The sequence below is a fragment of the Equus przewalskii genome, chromosome 31 (assembly GCF_037783145.1).
Source record: "Equus przewalskii isolate Varuska chromosome 31, EquPr2, whole genome shotgun sequence".
In the NCBI taxonomy this organism is placed as follows: domain Eukaryota; kingdom Metazoa; phylum Chordata; class Mammalia; order Perissodactyla; family Equidae; genus Equus; species Equus przewalskii.
Genome location: NC_091861.1, coordinates 24911119 through 24931304, shown reverse-complemented (window position 1 = coordinate 24931304; position 20186 = coordinate 24911119). Strand labels below are relative to the sequence as shown.

General features: G+C 35.9%; 1 protein-coding gene across 6 annotated transcripts in view; it reads left to right on the top strand.

Moving 5' to 3' along the window:
- LOC103554612 (complement factor H) overlaps positions 1–20186 on the top strand; it is a 162718-nt gene that overhangs the window by 48073 nt on the left and 94459 nt on the right. For 2 of the 6 annotated variants that reach the window (XM_008525742.2, XM_070602397.1), the window contains exons 13-17: positions 365–538; positions 1264–1440; positions 2542–2715; positions 12294–12476; positions 12933–13341. The exons of the other annotated variants lie outside the window; for them this stretch is intronic. In XM_008525742.2, coding sequence (XP_008523964.2) covers positions 365–538; positions 1264–1440; positions 2542–2715; positions 12294–12476; positions 12933–13129 — 905 coding nt within the window. In that variant the 3' untranslated portion in view covers positions 13130–13341. Of the gene's footprint in view, positions 1–364; positions 539–1263; positions 1441–2541; positions 2716–12293; positions 12477–12932; positions 13342–20186 lie in introns of those variants that run through there. 6 annotated transcript variants of the gene reach the window in all.

Here is a 20186-nt window from a genome sequence, read left to right as displayed (position 1 = left end):
AAAAATTTCTTATGTTCTTCCTACAATGTCCCTTCTGATTTCTTACAATATATAGTACTTTTCTGAAGACCATTAACTCTCAATGTGTTCTCTTTTATTGTTCATAATTGATTAGAGAGGTATTGATAGTTTTTCATAAACATATTGACATTTTTATTGAAGTTCTTGCTCAAGTTGACAGCTGGACACACACAAGAATGGTGGTTTTAGGAAGCTTTTTTGCATATTCTCTGTAATGTGATGGTAGCTCCTGTGTGATCATTTCTTGAGAAATGAAACTATGAAATATGACAACCAGTACATAAAATTAAATTTCAAAGTTTGTGAAACCTGGAGTCATTCTTTCATTTTTCTTTTTGTTTAGGAATTCCTTGTGAACCACCGCCTTTGATTCCGCACGGTGTTCTATCTCATGAGTTAGACAGTTACCAGTATGGAGAAGAAGTGATGTACAGCTGTACTGAAGGTTTTGTGATTGATGGACCTGCATCTATAAAATGTTTAGGAGGAAAATGGCCCCGTCCACCAGAATGCATAAGTATGGTGCATTTAATTTTGTTCTAAGGCTGATAAATATCTTTAACTCAGAGCATAAATAGTACAAATATGAAACTAAGGAATAATTCTAGAATTTAAGAATGTATCACTGGAAAGTTCTGGATTCTGGTAGAGAATTAATAGCCCTAGTAATAAGAAAAGTTTGAAACGTGAGCCAAATTATTTCATTTTCGCATTATCTTGTGTGCACTTGCAGCATCCTCTGATACATTCTCAGACCTTTCATCTCTCGTCCTGTATCACATCTAGCCCCTGCACATCCATCTCATTATTATTCAATTTATGTTCGTTTATCAGTTATCTCCTTACAAATATATAAGTTTCTAAGATATTCAACATAACTGAAATTAAACATATAAATGTAACTTTGACAGAAACACAAAGTAGAAATACATCCATAATGTCAGTGGTCTGTATGGGCAAATAAGAATCTAGATGTAAGAAGTATGGTCTCAAGCATTACATCCATCCATATCTCTCCAGGCTTTCAAAACCACTATTGCCATGTTATACTTTTGATAAATGTAGAACCATTCAATGCAATTAAGTCAAGACTGCTAACATATTTTTTCAAATTATAAGAAAAATGTTGTACAGTGTTCACTGGTTTGATATGTATCTAACCATTATTGAAGAAAGTAATTATTGGCCGTTATGTATTTTTAACACTTTACTGAACAAATATGTATTCTTTTTTTCTTTCAGAAACAGATTGTTTTAGCTTACCCAGCTTTGATGATGCCATACTCATAGGCCAGAAGAAGGAATCATATAGGTCAGGAGAACAAGTGTCTTATAAATGTCCAAAATATTACCAATTGGATGGATCCAGTATTGTCCAGTGTATTGATGGCCAATGGATAGGAAGGCCAACATGCAGAGGTAATTTCATGAAATTTTAAAATTTATTAATAAAGTATCTTAAGGAATATAATACAGAATTGCCTCTAGCATCATTAAACACTGGACATAGATTATTTTTTTCAGCCAAGTTTTTAGGCCAAAGAATTCTTATACCTTAACGTAAAGGGATGGAATTGCGTACTCAATGGTTAATCTTATAGCCCAATAGTTCTCCAAGTGTGGTCCCTGGAATAGCAGCATCAGCATCTTCTGGGAATTGTTAGAAATGCAAATACAAATTTGCAAATACACAGGATCAGTCAGACCTGTTGAATCACAAACTCTGAGGGTGCAATCCTGAAAATGTTTTAACAATTCCCAAGGGATTCCATGCACACTTTGGGTTAGGAATCATAGTTACAGTCTACTATACTTTATATCCACCTGAATGAATCTCACTGATGAATTACACATTGCTCGTTGTAAAGTCCTTTAGCATTTGCCCCATCCCAATCATTAGAGAGTGTTTTTATAAATTATACATTTAATTTCTGTTATGTTTTTACACTTCCTATTTGAATACTTTGATTAATCATCATCTTCCTTCCACTATGGTATTCTTCAAGGTGTGTTCATTCTTGACTTATTCTCTAAGGAAGTGGCTACTTGCAATTACTTTTCTAGGAGCCTAAAATTACAATTCACTAACAGGATGATTGCAAACCAAATTACACTGTCAAGTAATCTCTTTATTATTTTTTGTGGTTTATAAATTCTTTTTTTAATTTATGTAATTTATAATATTTATTTTATTATTTATCAAAGAGAAATGTCTAGAAAAACTTACATTTTCACTGACCTACACACACACGTGCGCACACACACACACACATAAATGTCTACCAACAGTCTAATGAAGGATGGGAGAGAGTTTAAGGTATAGTAGCTTAAATCTTACAAAACAATACTTTATCCCCCTTTCCTCAATCTCACATTTAAGTTTATTAAAAGTAGCAGTCTTTTATGACAGATTAACGATTGATTTTAAATCTTCCTTGAGATATATTTGGAATCTCATTTGTTGATTTGCCATTCAAAAATGATCATTACCTTGGGGATACTTTTTTTCTTTCTCTTCAGATGTTTCCTGTAAGAAACCACCCAAAGTGGAAAATGCTGTTATACCAAATGAGATGTTTAGGTATCCATCTGGGGAGAGAGTACATTATGAATGCATCAAACCTTTTGATCTGTTTGGGGAAACAGAAGTGATATGTTTGAATGGAACCTGGACAGATCCACCTCAGTGCAAAGGTAGAGTATCTTATTTCCCCTCAAATTTGAGAGTATATATTAGGGACAAAATATGTTGATATTAAATATAGAATGAAGTAGTTTTTACGGAATAAATTTTTTAAGTGTAAATAAAATGATGGGGCTTAAATCTAATTCTTTTTGTGGACTGAATAAGTAATACGTTGTGTATATGTATTTATGAAAGATTTGATCAGATTAGGACAGTTTGTATCATGGATAATTTCCTATCGTAAGCATTAAGACACAGTTATTTCCTGAGGAATAAATTCTTAAAGATACCTTAAGTACATTTGACAGCGCTTTGAAATTCTACTTTGAGACATGGAATAGATAGTGGGGGAGGACATAGAATGTGATTTAATTTGGGCTTTTTTAGCTTATGAATTATATTTAAGGGTGTGTTATTAGCTGAGCTCATCCATGGAATTAGTGTATATAGAAAAAAAGCATCTGAGAACTGGGTCATGGGACACTCCAGTATTTAGAGTTCAGGAAATAAGTGAAGCCAACAAAGGAGATATTATACTAGCCATTTATAGTTTTTTAAGTTAAGTTTTACCTGGTATATATTTTTCCAGTCTTTCACTTTGAGCCTTCCTATGTTTTCATGTTTGAAATGAGTTTCTGTAGACAGCATATAGTTGAGTCCTGTTTGTGTGTCCGCCCTGCCATATTCAGTCTTTTTCTAGTATATTTAGACCGCTTACAATTAAAGTAACTATTGCTATGTTAGGGGCTGTGTCAGCCATTTCATTCTTTGTTTTGTGTGCTTTTCCTGTGTCTCATTCCTGTCTCCTTTTCTTGCTTAGATTTTTTTGAAATTTTAAAATAATTTTATATATAGAGAGAGATATATATAATTCTTGAGTATGTCTCTTTGTACAGTTTTATTAGGGGTTGCTCTAGGTACGAAGATATACATATCTGGCTTATCACACTCTAATGGTATTGGCATTTTACCACTTCAAGTGAAATGTGGAAAATTTACTTTCATTTAGGGTCCATTTACTCTCCCCACATTTTAAACAGAAATTATATTTACCCTTATTTTTTATCAATTCTTTTGTTTTTTCTTTCTTTGTCAAGTCTCAGTCCTCCTGTTATCATTTCCTTTCTTTTATTAAAAAAATTTCAGGAGTACATCATTATATTTTGATTTCTGTATATATTACATCATGTTCAAAACCAAAAGACTAGTTACCATCCGTCACCGTAAACATGTGAGAATCACCCCTTCCCTCCTCCTCCTCTCTCCCCTCTTCCCCTCTGGGAACCACCAATCCAATCTCTGTCTCTATCTGTTTGTTTGTTGTTGTTTTTATCTTCTACTTATGAGTGAGATCATATGGTATCTGATTTTCTCCCTCTGACTTATTCTGTTTAGCATAATACCCTCAAGGTCCATCCATGTTGTCACAAATGGAAAGATTTCATCTTTTTTATGGCTGAGTAGTATTCCACTGTGTATATATACCACATCTTCTTTATCCATTCATCCCTCGATGGGCACCTAGGTTGCTTCCCAGTCTTGGCTATTGTGAATAATGCCACGGTGAACACAGGGATGCAGATATCTTTGTGCATTCAGGCTTTCATGTTCTTTGGATAAATACTCCAGCATGGAATATCTGGATCTCATGGTAGTTCTATTTTTAAGTTTTTGAGGACTCTCTATACTATTTTCCATGATGGCTGCACTCATTTGCATTCCCAGCAGCAGTGTGTGAAGGTTCCCTTTTCTCCACATCCTCTCCAACACTTGTTATTTCCTGTCTTGTTAGTTATAGTCTTTCTGACAGGTGTGAGGTGATATCTTATTGTAGTTTTGATTTGCATTGCCCTAATAATTAGTGACATTGAACATCTTTTCATGTGTCTGTTGGCCATCTGTATATCTTCTTTGGCAAAATGTCTGTTCAGATCTTTTGTCCGTTTTTTAATTGGATTGTTAGCTTTTTGTTGTTGTTGAGATGTATGAGTTCTTTACATATTTTGGATGTTAGCCCCTTATCAGATATGTTATGTGGTTTGCAAATCTCTTCTCCTAGTTGTTAGGTCATCTTTCAGTTTTGTTGATGGCTTCCTTTGCTGTGAAGAAGCTTTTTGGTTTGATGTAGTCCCCTTTGTTTATCTTTTTCTTTGATTTCCCTTGCCTGGTCAGACACAGTATTTGAAAATATGCTCCTAAGACAGATGTCAAAGAGTGTACTGCCTATGTTTTCTTCTAGAAGTTTTATGGTTTCAGGTCTCACATTCAAGTCTTTAATCCATTTTGAGTTGATTTTTGTGTATGGTATAAGATAATGATCTGTTTTCATTCTTTTGCATGTGACTGTCCAGTTTTCCCAGCACCATTTATTGAAGAGATTTTCCTTTCTCCATTGTATGTTCTTGGCTCCCTTGTCAAGAATTAGTTGTCCAGGGGCTGGCCCCGTGGCCGAGTGGTTAAGTTCGCGCGCTCCGCTGCAGGCGGCCCAGTGTTTCGTCGGTTCGAATCCTTGGCGCAGACATGGCACTGCTCGTCAGACCACGCTGAGGCGGCGTCCCACATGCCACAACTAGAGGAACCCACAACGAAGAATACACAACTATGTACCGGGGGGCTTTGGGGAGAAAAAGGAAAAAAATAAAATCTTAAAAAAAAAAAAAAATCAATGAAATTTGTATGCTAAAAAAAACAAACAAAAAAAAAAGAATTAGTTGTCCATAGATGTGTGGGTTTGTTCCTGGGCTATTAATTCTGTTCCATCGATCTGTGTGTCTGTTTTGGTGCTAGTGCCATGCTGTTTTGATTACTATGGCTTTGTAGTATATTTTGAAATCAGGGAGTATGATACCTCTAACTTTGTTCTTTTTTCTCAAGATTCCTTTGGCTATTCAGAGTCCTTTGCTGTTTCACATAAATTTTAGGATTCTTTGTTCTATTTCTGTGAAAAATGTCATTGGAACTTTGATATGGATTGCATTGAATCTGTAGATTGCTTTAGGAAGTATGGATATTTTAAGTGTTTTACTCTTCTAGTCTAAGTGCATGGAATATCTTTCCATTTCTTTACATCTTTTTCAGTTTCTTTCGATGATGTTTTATTTTTCAGTATGCACGTCTTTCACCTCTTTGGTTAAATTTATTCCTAGGTATTTTATTACTTTTGCAATTGTAAATGGGATTGTATTTCTATTTCTCTTTCCACTACTTCATTGTTAGTGTATAGAAACAAAACTGATTTTTCTATGTTGATTTTGTATCCTGCAACTTTAGTGTATTCTTTTATTATTTCTAAAAGTTTTTCGGTGAATTCTTTAGGGTTTTCTCTATATAAAATCATGCCATCTGCAAATAGTGACAGTTTCACTTCTTCCTTCCAATTTGGATCCCTTTTATCTCTTTTTCTTGCCTGATTGCTCTGCCTAGGACTTCCAATACTATGTTAAATAAGAGTGGTGAAATTGGGCATCTTTGTCTAGTTCCTGTTCTTGGGAAGCATAGCTTTCAGATTTTCTCTATTGAGTATGATATTGGCTCTGGGTTTGTCATATATAGCCTTTATTATGTTGAGATGCTTTCCTTCTGTACCCATTTTACCTACAGTTATTTTTAACTACATCTTTTTTTTTAAGATTTTATTTTATTTATTTTAAACAATTTTCCTTCTTCTCTCCAAAGCCCCCTAGTACGTAGTTGTGCATTTTAGTTGTGAGTACTTCTAGTTCTGGCATGTGGGACGCCACCTCAGCATGGCTGGACGAGTGGTGCCATATCTGTCAGTTTTGTTTATCTTTTCAAAGAACAAGCTCTTGGTTTCATTAATTTTTTCTATTTTTTTTATACTCTTTATTTCTGCTCTGATTTTCTTTATTTCCTTCCTTCTACTGATTTTGGGCTTTGCTTGTTCTTCTTATTCCAATTCCTTTAGGTACACTGTTAGATTGTTTGGGATTTTTATTGTTTGTTAAGATAGGCCTGTATTGCTATGAACTTCCCTCTTAGAACTGCTGTTGCTGTATGTCATAAATTTTGGAGTGTCTTATTTTCATTTTCACTTGTCTCCAGATATTTTTTGATTTCTCCATTGATTTCTTCATTGACCCAATGGTTTTTCAGTAGTATTTTGTGTAATCTCCACATATTTATGGATTTCTGATTTTCTTACTCTAGTTGATTTCTAGTTTCATACCATTGCTGTCAGAAAAGATACCAGGTATTATTTCAATCTTCTTAAATTTATTGATACTTGTTTTGTTGCCATCAGTGTGGTCTATCCTGGAGAATGTTCCATATGCATTTGAAAATAATGTGTATCCTGCAGTTTTTGGATGGAAAGTTCTGTATATACCTACTAAGTCTAAGTGGTCTAATGTGTCACTTAAGGCCAATGTTTCTTTTGATCTTCTGTTTGAATGATTTATCCACTGGTGTAAGTAGAGTGTGAAACTCCCCTACTATTATTGTGTTGCTGTCTGTTTCTCCTTTTATGTCTGTTAATAATTGCTTTATATATTTAGGTGCTCCTATGTTGGGTGCACCAATGTTTACAAGTGTTATATCCTCTTGTTGGATTGTTCAGTTTATCATTATGTAGTGCCCTTCTTTGTCTCTTGTTACAGTTTTCTTTTAAAGTCTACTTCTTCTGATACCAGTATTGCTGCCCCAGCTGTTTTTCATTGCCATTTGCATTTCTCCACCCCTTCATTTTCAGTTTGTGTATGTCTGAAATGTGTCTCCTGTATTCAGCATGTATATGGGTCTTGTTTTTGCATCCGATTAGTCACCCTATGTCTTTTGATTAGAGCATTTACTCTATTGACATTTAAAGTAGCTATTGATAAGTATGTATTTATTACCATTTTGTTACCTTTTTTCTGGGTATTTTAGTGGTCCTTTTCTGTTCCTTTCTTCTTTTGCTCTCTTCCCTTGTGGTTTGATGTCTTTCTTTAGTATTATGTTTGAGTTCTTTTCTCTTAATATTTTGTGTATTTATTATAGGTTTCTGGTACGTGATTACCATGAGGTTCATATATAATAACCTAGTATATAGCAATCTATGTTAAGTTAGTGATCTCTTATGATTGAACTCTTGCTAAAAGCTCTACACTTTTACTCCCCTCCTCTAACATTTTATGTTTTTGATATCATATTTATCCTCTTTTTTGTGCATGTATATTCATTACCTTCTTATCATGGTAATAGATAACTTTTTGTACTTTTGTCTTTTGACCTTCATATTGGCCTCCTACGTGGTTGATCTGCTACCTTTACTGTATTTTTGCCTTTACCAGTGATTTAATTGTTTTTTTTGTGATAATTTTCTTATTCCTATTTGTGGTCTTTTCTTTTCCACTTATGTTCTTTTTGCATTTATTGTAAGGCTGGTTTATTGGTAATAAGCTCCTTTAGTTCTGCTTGTTTAGAAAACTCCTTCCATTCCAAATGATAACATTGCCTGGTCGAGTATTCTTGGCTGTAGGTTTTTTCCTTTCAGCACTTTATATATATCATGTCACTCCCTTCTACCCTGTAAGATTCTCCTGAGAAGTCAGCTGATAGCCTTATGGGGTTTCCTTTGTGTGCAACTTGTTGACTTTCTCTTGCAGATTTCAGGATTCTCTTTTTATTTTTAATTCTTTAAATTTTAATTACAATGTATCTTGGTGTGGGCCTCTTTAGACTTATCTTGTTTGGTGCTCTCTGTGATTCCTATACTTGGATGCTTAGGTTAGGAAAGTTTTCAGATATTATTTCTTCAAATTGATTCTCTGCCCCTTTGTATCTCACTTCTCCTTGTGGGACACCTATAATATGGATGTTAGTGCCCTTGATGTTGTCCCAGAGGCCCACTACACTGTCCTCATTCTTTTTGATTCTGCTTTCTTATATTTGTTCAGCTTAGGTGATTTCCTCTAATCTTTTGTTCAGCTCTCTGATCCATTCTTCTGTATCATCTACTCTGCTGTTGAGTCTGTCTAGTGAAGTTTTCATTTCCCTTATTGTATTATTCAATTCTGATTGGTTCTTTTTTATATTTTCCAATTCTTTGTTGAAGTTATCATTGAATTCATCCATTCTTCTCCCAAGATCAGTGAGCATCCTTATGACTATTTTAGTTTGTACTCTTTATCAGGTAGATTATCTCTGTTTCATTTAGTTCTTTTTCTGAGGATTTACCCTGTTCTCTTATTTTGGAACATATTCCTTTGTCTCCTCATTTTGCCTCTTTCTTTGTGCTTATATCTATGTATTTGGTCAATCAACTATGTCTCCCAGTCTTGGAGCGGTGGCCTTATGTAAGAGATGTCTTACCAGGCCCATCAGTGTGCTTCCCTGTTGTCACCAGTTCCAAATATTCCAGGAATGTCCCCCGTGTAGGCTACATGTGTCCTTCTGTTGTGGTAGGGTTCTCTTGCTGCAGGTACACAGGGAGGCTAGACTGTCACCCTGGCTTGCTGGTTGTAATTCTCAGCTGCATGCTGCAGCCATGGTCTCTTTAGTCACCTTCTTGGGCATGGGGAGCCCCAGGACAGTTGGCTGAAGTCTAATAACACATTCCTGCTGCAGTTTTTCTGTTAAGTGAGTAGGTTCCCAGTGTGGCAGGTTGCTAGGCTCAGTGGCCTACAACAGCTGTAGGTCTCTGGCCTGCAAAGCTGTTGTCAGCTCTTTCAGGAGTGCAGCTGAGTGAGACTGGTTCTGGGCATGGTAGCACACAATTTTTTCAGGCATTGTAAGTTGGTGCCAATCCCCTATGTGGCTGTTTGAGAAGAACAAGTCTGCTACAGCTGACAAGCCCTACCACCCACAGATCTATCTATCACACAACCTATCAATGAAGTCCTGCCCTTTGTGCATTCCCTGTCCCACTGAAGCAGACACACTCATCCCACTGCAGAGGTCCTACACATCCTGCCTGTGTGGGCTCACAAGTTTTCTGAGGGCTTACTCTTGGGTGGGACCAGTCCCTAGGGTGGGCTGCCTGTCCTAGCTGAGCTGGATTAAACTGGTGCTCTAGTTTCTGTGGCAGACCCTGGGCTAACAGGCCAGGGGAAGAACTCCAATGGCATCTGCCAGCATCTGTGTCAGCGCACCAGTACTAGGTGACAACAATGGCTGCTGCCGATGTCTTAGGTCCTGGAGAGGTGGTCTCACCCTGGGGAGGTCTCACCCCTTGCTGAGATGCACACAAGCCTATCAAGTGAGTCTCTTTTCACCAAAGGACTGTGCACATCTCTTTTGGGTGATTTTATGTTACTTTTCAAAACAGGTGAATTTGTGTGGGGGCCGTTTAAGAGTAGGCTTTTATTTCCCTACATCTGATAGCTTTTCTGTGGGTATTCCCCATTGTAGTTAATATCCAGCAAAGTCAGATATTATGACACTTATCTTGGCTGTGCTGAGTCCAAAAGGTGCTTATTGTGGCAATGCTCTCCTGCTCAGATCCCCCATTCCTCCAGGGAACACTTTGTACCTTAAGATTGCTCCTGACCATGAAGTGCCGTGGCTAAAATATGACTTTTTCCAGTCCTGGAGGGAATTTCTGCCTCTTCCACCTCGCTCTTGTCATGGGGCTTCTTTACATTCAGTTTTCAGTTCTCTCTCTGGGTAATTGTTCCAAGAATAGTTGTAAATTTGTTGAATCCGTGGGAAGAGGTGAGTTCGGAGTTTTTCTACACTGCCATCTTCCCAGAAATCCTATCTTTTCCTTTCTATTTGAAGAATTCCTTTAGTAATTCTTCAAGCATAGATCTGCTGGAGACTAATCCTCTCCATTTTCCTATGTGTGTGAACTTCTTTATTTCTCCCTTTATTCCTAAAGAATAATGTCACTGGATGTAGAATTGGAGTTGACAGTTCTTTCCTTCCTGCACTTAAAAAATGTTGTCAATTCTCTCTGGCTCCATGGTCACAGATGAGAAACACACTGACATTAGAATCCTTTTCCCCCTACAGTTTGGTATAATTTCTATGTAGCTTCTTTTGAGATTTTTCTTTAGTTTTCAGTTGTTTTATTATTATGTGTCTTGGCATTAATTTCTTGAGATTATCCTGTTTGGCATTCACTCGCCTTTTTGGTATGTGGGTTTATGCCTTATGCCTAATTTGGATATTTTCAGCCATTATTTTTTGAATTTTTTTCTCATCTCCAACCCCTTCCTTTTCTCTTTCTGGGTCTCCAGTCTCTTGCTGTCTTCCCATAGGTCCCTGAAACCCTGTCCATTTTTTTTGTTTTCAGTCTATATTCAAAGTGAGTAATTTGTATTGTTTTGTCTACAAGTTTATTTATCCTTCTATCATCTGCAATCTATTATTCATCCCATCCAGTGTAGTTATTTTATTCTGTTATCTTCTTAAGCTGTATAATTCCCATTGGAGTTTTAAAACCACTGTAAAATAATTCCAACATCTGTATCATCTTAGTGTTGTCTTCTGTTGATTGTCTTTTCTCTTTTGAGATTTTCCCCGTCAGTAGTAAGATGAGTGATTTTCAGTTGTATTATGGACATTTTGAGTATGATGTTTTGAGACTGTGAATTTTATTGAAATCTTTTATTTATCAGACCTCCACTACTGTCATGCAGTGTGCTAGTTCAGGCTTCCCACTTGGCCTCCACTGACACCACAGAAAAGGGGAGAGGTGTCTTGTTCCCTCAGAGAGTGGGTGGAAGTACAGTTTCCTCACATGGTCTCTGTTGATCAAGGTGGGAAGTGGGTTGGTCTCAGGTTTCTTCTGTAGTGCTTTTCTAGAGTAAGTGGAATATTGCAAAAAATGGTTGTGTCTTGCTAGGCTGCTCTTTTCATGGGCTTCTTTTGGCTAAAGAGACAAGGCTCTTTGTGGAAATGTTTTCAGTTTTTTTTTTTTTTTGCCTGAACTTTATATTATTTATGCGTTACACTCTCCTTCAGTCTCCAGTCTAGGATACGTGGAAAGAAAAATGAAAACCACAAAACCTCATTGCAGTGTAAGTCCCCGAATCCCAAGGTCCCTAATCAGATCAAGTTTCTCTCTACATCTCTTACAATCTCTTATGGTGGTTTTTATAAGATTTTTAGCTATTCTTAGCAGAAGGAATAAACGGAAATATTTCTATTTCATCTTGTCCAGAACAGGAAGCCAGTAATTCTCTTTCACATTGTGAATTTCACATAAATTAGAAATTTCACATAAATTTCTGCTTGAATTTTATTAGAGGAGTTGATGTTTATTTTTTAATCAAAATGAAAATCAATAAAAAATGACTAGAGATCCAATAGGCACCGTAGTGTGTTGTGTAAAGAACAGGAATATTTCTTTGTTTATCTTATCTATCCCCCTGTCTAGCATATATTTACTAATAAAAACATTTTTTAATACTGGAGTATTGCAAAAATGACAAACTTGTTAATGGTTTATAAGGCTTTCTTGTGGGGTGAAAGGAAGGGCTTAAAAATGTGACTCAGGTTAAGTGATTCAAATTTCTTCAACAAATCATTTCTGCCATCAGAAATCACAAGTCTTGATATTACATATTGTAATATATTTTTATTTGCTTTATTTTGATCTGTGTTTTTCTTTGGTTTTTCAATAAATGAAATCATATTTTTATAGTGTCTAAAAGAAAATGTGGTTCCCCTCCACCGATTGACAATGGAGACATTACCACATTCCCATTACCAGCATATTCTCCAGGATCAACAGTTGAGTACCAATGCCAGTCCCTCTACGTACTTCAGGGAAACAAGATTATAACATGCAGGAATGGAGAGTGGTCAAAACCACCAAAATGCTTAGGTAAATATTTTAATAGTCTCATGAATCTTGGGAAAATCTGTGTAATGAGTATGATGTGCTGTTTATAACAGAATTTTCATGGATTAACAAGCAAACATTCTATTGAATGCTTGCTACCAAATATCAACGTGTAAGGAAATAAGGTTTGTAAAATTCTTGTTGAAGCAACAACTGTAACAATATATTCTTTAATGAAAGATTTTCATGTGATAATTGAAATTATGAATCTGATTATAAACTTAGGTTATCACACGTTAGACATCACACCTTGCTTTTACATCATTAATTGTTTAAAATGATTTAAATCTACATGATGGATTTTCAATGAGTTGGTTTAGAAAACTTTTTAAGAATGAAGTCCTGAACCAGTGTAAAAGACTCTACTTGAGTCTGAAATTTTGTGGACAATATTTGTGTTCTCCTTAATGTTTTATGTTTTTTTTTTGTTGCCTTCAGATGCATGTGTAATATCAGAAGAAATCATGGAAGAACATAAAATACAATTACGATGGAAATATCAGAAAAAAATTTATTCTAAAACAGGGGAGACTGCTGAATTTATGTGTATACCTGGATATCATAAAAAGACAGCGCCCGAAACATTTCGAGCAACCTGTCGAGAAGGGAAACTGTTGTATCCCACCTGTGGATAGAATCATGGTTAAACCGCAGTCATAGAATTCACATATATACATTTATTCGAAATTTGTTGTTATTAATCCACTTCTTCTTAGTTTATTTCTTGAAGTATTGTTTAACTCATTTTTACTCATACATCAGAATTTGTGTTAAATATTATGTAGACAATGTTAGACACCAATGAATCACTTCTAAAAGGACCTCATTAAAACTTGGCTAACCAAAATGCTCTGTGTCCTGTTCATCAATACCTATGGCTAGAAACTAGGTGCAATCACTTCAGTGCCTGCTTCCATCCATCCTTCTCCCAACTGTCTCAAAGCTTCTCCGCAACTTCTGAGGCTTTCTGAGACTATTTCAGAGGAAATGGAAAAAAAGGGCTATCTTCATCTTCAAAATAATATCACTTCTTCACAAACACATAAAAACCAAATTATATTATATTTATGTTAGTAATAAGATTTAGCTAGTTATTACTTACTTTTTCTTATTTATCAATAGATAAATAACCAAAATTGATAAATATACCAAAAAGTGATGAAATGCATGATCTTTCACAAGACGTCTAACACATCATTATTCAAACAAATCATAAAAAGGAATCATAATGTAATTGACTGCACAGCTAGCATAACCTTGACTTGAAATGTGATTTAAAAAAGCCCCCAATATCAAGTATAAACACACACACAAACACATACTATGCTTTGACCACTCAATAAATGTTTATAGAACAAAGATTGGCAGGAAGTACAATAAGATATTTGCAATAACTAGAGTTAAATTTAGAGATAGTAGGGGTAAGAGTTGATGTTTAACTCTTTATACTTAGCTGTATTCTCCAACTTTTCTATTTTTAGTGTTTCTCACCTTTGAACCACAAGCATATGTTGTTTTAGAATAAAGATATATAAAAAGTGAGATAATGCATGTGGAGAACTCTCAAGACCTCTTTAGTAATGATCTTCAGATCTAATGACTTTTTCATGATTTTGCTGGTATAAAGGCTTTTGGAATTTATTCAACCTCAGGAGTCTGAAATATGATTTTTATGTTCATACATTTCAAACAGCATAATTAGTTAAAATCGTTTGACTTTAAACACTTTTAGTTTCTACAAAAATATGAAAGCTTCAAGATAAAAATAAAGGTATAAATAATTAAGGTAAAAATATCTTAAGGTGATACCTCGTTACTTTGTATTGCATCAAATCAAGTGACAATTTTAGAATGAGGGCCTGGCTGTCGCCAGTGGAGCCAATTCGTATAAATCTAAATCACTGATGACAGCCAATTTTCTCACATTTAAAGGAACATTGTCACAATTGGCAAGTAATCTTTGCTATTAATGTTAACATTTGTGTATACCCTATTTCTCCAAAACCTTTCACATAATGGTTGTGTAATTTATTTTTGACTCTTGCCTATAATCAATTATTTCATTATTGGCTGAAAAGTAGTGATTTTTAAGATCAATTTTTATCATTTTTCTGCATTTATTAATTGTCTTATGTAAAGATGAATGTTAATTTACCAACTCTGTGTAAACTAAACTTTCACTTAAAAAGATATGGTACATCTCTATTTTGGCTGTTTAATTTCCAATTTTTGGAGCAGAGACTTGATATGTAGTGACCTTCCACGATGACTTTAAAGAGGTTTTTGCTTCTTTTTTAAAAATGAGATGTGTATCATCATAGCTTAATGATTTTTTACTTACTCAATTTTTCACAATCAATTATGCACATTATTGTATTTGAAGCTCAAACTATCCCACATTTGGCAAGTGGGTAATTCTTGAAGCTGGCTCCTGAATGCTTTTGTTGTGTCCTAATTAGTCTTCAAGTATTTCTCTTCTTTTTAGCACAGCACCATGTTCCAGGCTCATGGGGCACTTCGCCTGCTCAACACCCCTAATCATATGTCTTGCCAAAAAGGTCTGATTTTTTTTATTGAGGAATAGTGTGTAGAACACAAGAATTGTGCTTTTGGTGCTAGACGGGAGTATTCAATAGTGTTGAAATGTCTTTACTTCTAGGGTCTTTTTGTTTTTAGACTTTTGAAATAAAAAGGAAATTTGAAAATCCTCAGTTCCTATTAGGTTTTACGATTCAAGTTTAATAACGGGGTTAAAACAACCTTTTTAATACATTTTCTGTCTTTTCTCTTTACTTAAATATTCTTATTTTTCCATGTTCATGAAAATAATATCAAAAGTGGATGTAAACATTACTATTAGCAGTTAAACCTGTTGAATGAGGGTTCAAATGTCTTTGCATTTATTTTGTTCCAGTCTATTTGACTCTGAGCGTAAGTATCCTCTTCAAAAAGACTTGAAATAATTCTGATCTCTGGTTGCCTTACTTACCAAATTAACAGAATTTTACATTTATTTGCATTAGTATCGTTTTTTTTTTTTTCAATTTTAGAGTTTTCTCCTTCTTTCTCTCTTTCACATTTTTTGGAATGTGAAAAATAGCTTCATGTTTTAAAAGTCAAAATTATACCAGAAGGGTCTATGTAGAGTAGTCTTACTTCCATCATGCCTGTTTCCTCATTTAATGAAATTATAATTTTATTAGTTTCTGAAATCCCTCCAGTGTTCACTAATCTCCTTTTTTTTAATAGAGAAGGGAGATTGCTTTAAGCATTTATATTTATGTTCTAGTTTCATTTTAGAATGTATCTCACTCAGGCCATTCTGATATTTTACTATTACAGATAAGGAATTGTATGATGAATACACTCGTGTGGACCCATTATCAGGCTATATTGCTGGAAGTGAAATGAATGGATCATTAGGCAAATGTATTTGTGAATTTCTTAGATATTTCGGATTCTTTTCCATAAGAGTGTTGTACCTTATTCTATAGTGTTCTAGAAGGACTATTTTCCTTGGCCTTGTCAACAGAGGATGTTGTCAACTTTTTGGATATTTTTCCTATTTGGTAGATAATAAATGGTACCCCTGTGTAGATTTAATTTGTATTTTATTATTATGAATGTGCTTATTTTCATTCAAGGTGTTTAAGGCCCATTTGCTTTGTTTTGTTATTTTCTCTTAATTTTCTGATGAAGACACTAGTCCCTTTTTCCTATTATTATTCTTTGATTTAGAAATAATGAGATTATCACTTTTCATTTTCTATTTCTGTGATATGAATTAGACATATTTCCCAATTTGTTATTTGGCTTTTGAGTTCATGTTAATTTATCTAGACAGAAATTTTCAAATTTTATGCACTTAGAATTATCAATCATTTTTTATTTCCTCAAATTCTGAGTCAAAGATTTACATGTCATATTCTTTTTTTTTTTTTTTTTTTTTTTTTTTTTTAAATATTTTATTTTTTCCTTTTTCTCCCCAAAGCCCCCCAGTACATAGTTGTATATTCTTCGTTGTGGGTCCTTCTAGTTGTAGCATGTGGGACGCTGCCTCAGCGTGGTTTGATGAGCAGTGCCATGTCCGTGCCCAGGATTCGAACCAACGAAACACTGGGCCGCCTGCAGCGGAGTGCACAGACTTAACCACTCGGCCACGGGGCCAGCCCCTACATGTCATATTCTTAACAAAGGCACCCATTGTTTTTGTATTAAATGTATGGAAACATTTTCTTACTTGGAGATCTCTAAAATTAAAAAACAATGTGAAATTATGTATATATTTTACTTTTTAAGTGACTCTCCAGTTGTCTCGACAGTATTTCTTCAAAACACTATTTTCCTAGTCATTTGAAATGTGACCTTAATCACGTAACAGTTTCTTTTGGGAATGTGTCTCTTTTTATACTTTCTATTCTAATCTACTTTCTTTCCATCCATTCTTGTGCCAGCATCAACTGTATAATTGTAAAGGCTTCTTAGATGTGATATGCAGTGGGACCAGCCATCAGGTAACTTTTTCTTCATTTTTAGAGCTTTCCCGGCTATCGTTACCTGTCCCTAGGAACTTTAGAATGAACTTGTCTGACTCCCAAATAAAAGCTGTAGGTATTTGCGTTGCCCACTCTGTTGAAGATCAGTGGTCTTCAGTTCAGACATTCATTCTAACAGGAAACTAATAGGAGGTTCTGGCACAAGTTGTCCCAGATCTGCTGAAAGATTAAGGGCTGAAACTACAGCACATCATAAAGCACAGCACCAGGAGTCCTTGCAGCCATCCATGTCTATACTGCATCTCCCTCAGGTGACACCTTAGAAGAAGAAAATGAAACCTCTGTGACATGACGGGTGTCATCTAAACTAGGACTCTTCAATTCCATAGGGGTCCATATCTATCAAAAGAGAATTTTATCAGAGCTTCCAGGACCTGGCAAGGCGGACGATGGTATACAAATTACAAGACTCAAAAACCCCAAAGTTATGGCTGTCCCCCAGGAATTATCAATCTCAGCCTTGCTCCTGCTAACACATATGATATTTCCTATTTCCCAGGTTTCCAAGGCAGCTGAATTAGAAGACAACAAACCCTGGGTTCTTTTCCAATAAAAAAAGGAGAAAGGGATTTGTGAAAACTTTCTCAGAGTAAATTTTTAAGTTGTATAAATGTGTATATGAACTTTAGACATTGACAAAATGCTGCTGAGGCATCCTATTCAAGATTTTATATTTTTATTTTTGTGCAAGTGTTTACTTGCGTCCTCTAGGAGGAATATTATGTTGTCTTCCTCAGATATGTTTTGTACATTTCCGTGTAACAGTTAGACTCAACGCATTGGTTCCCTGACCAGTGCAATGAGGGCTATTATGGTGGAAAATGCCAAGCGAAAGCCAGTAGAACTGCCTCTACTTAGAAAAATAGCAAACCAAAAGCAATACTGCATTCCTGGAGAGATTGCAGACATGAGGGCAATCATCAAATATTTGAAAGATGCAGGAGTGGTGATTCATGCCACATCCCCATCAACCTGCCTATTTGGCTGATGCAGAAAACAGATGGATCTTTGAGAAGGACAGTGGATTATTGTAAGCTTAACCAGATGGTGGGTCCAATTGTAGCTGCTTTACCAGATGTTACTTCATTGCTTGAGCAAGTTAGCACATCTCCTGTAATATCTTAGAACCTGCTAGTATGCTATGATTGATCTGGTAAATGATTTTTTCCCTATCCTTGTTAGTAAACACCAATAGAAGTTATTTTCTTTCAGTAGACAAGGTCATCAATGCACCTTTACCATCCTATGTCAGGAATATATCAACTCTGCAGTCCTATGTCATAATTTAGTTTGTAGGGACATTGATTATCTTTTCCTTCCACAAGGAATCACTCTGATCCATATATTGATCATATCATACTGATGATACTCTGGCCTGCTTTACAGAAGGTTCTGCAGAATATGCAGGCACTGCCTGAGAGTGGACAGCTACAGCAATGTCCTGGGAGATCCCTGAATGATAGTGGTGAAGGGAAATGTCCTGGGACATCTCTGAATCATAGTGGTGAAAGGAAATGATCCAGGAGGCCAGTACTCTGAGTGGAACACCAGGCTGTTCATTTTGCTTGGTTAAAGAATTGGCCAGATATGTGATTGTAAACCATTTTGTAGGTTTAGGCCAATGGTCTGGGTAAATGGTCAGGGACTCAGAAAGAACATGATTGGAAAATTGGTGACAAGGAGATTAAAGGAAGTGATATGTGGTTAGATCTCTCTAAATGTGCACAACATGTGAAAATGTTTATATCCCATTTGAATGCTCACCAAAAGGTGAGCTCAGCAGAGGAGCATTTTAATACCCAAGTAGATAAGATGATCCATTCTTTGGGTACCAGTCAGCCTGTTTCTCCAGTCATTTCTGTCAATATCTAATGAGCTCATGAACAAAGGGGCTTTGGTGACAGGGATGGAGATCATGCATGGGCTCAGAAACATGGACTTCCACTCACCATGGCTGACCTAGCGATGGCCACTGTTGAGTACCCAGTCTGCTGGCAGCATAGACCAACACTGACACCCTGATATGGCACAATCCCTGGGGTGATCAACCTGATGATAGGTTGATTAAAGTGGACCACTTCCATCATGGAATGAACTGTGTTTTTTCTTGCTTGAGCAGATATTTACTCTGGGCATGGATTTGCCTTCTCTTCACAAAACCCTTCTGCCAAAACTACCGTGCATGCACTTACAGAATGCCTTATCCACTGTTATTGTATTCCACCCAGTATTGCTTCTGATCAAGGAATTCACTTCACAGCAAATGAAGTGCAGAAATAGGCTCATGCTTTTTTCATCCACTGGTCTTACCATCTTCCCCAGCATCTTGAAGTAGCTGGCTTGATAGAATGGTGAAAAGGCCTTTTGAAGACTCAATTCCAGTGCCAGCTGCATGGCCATATCTTGCAGGGCCATGACAAGGTTCTCCAGCAGCCTATAGATGCTCTTAATCTATAATCCAAAATATGGTGCTGTCTCTCTCTTGGCCATGATTCACAGGTGCAGGAATCAAAGGGTGTAGATTGGAACGCCAACACTCATATTACCCCTAATGACCCACTAGCAAAATTTTTGCTTCCTGAACCTGCGACCTTATGTTCTGATGGTCTGAAGGTCCTATTTCCAAAGGGAAGAATGCTTCCATCAGAAGACACAACAATGATTCCATTTAATTGAAAGTTGAGACTGTCATCTGGGCAAATGTAGAATTTTCATTTAAGTGTGCTTTTAGTTCTTTGAGCACATGTATTGCAGCTGGTATAAGGTTTATTTATTTTTTTTTAGTTCAATACCTGGTCCCTCTTAGTGACTCTTGATATTGAGTTTTTTCTTTTGTGTAGGTCACCCTTTTCTATTTCTTTGCAAGTCTCAATTTTTCTTGGAAAACTTGACATTTCTTATAATGTGATTTGTAGCCACATGGAATCTGAACCCATCAGTATTCCTTGCTGCAGTTTGTCTGTATAGTGATTTAGTGACTCTACTGGTTTGCCTGCACTAAATCTGTAGCATCTCTCTCCTCAAGTGGATGCAGCCACTGGTGTCTCAATTTTTTTTTTTCAATTCGTGTTAATAAGCCTGACTTCCAATGGTTTTCCAGTAGGTCAGCAGAGCTAGTGGTCACAGGTTGTACCAA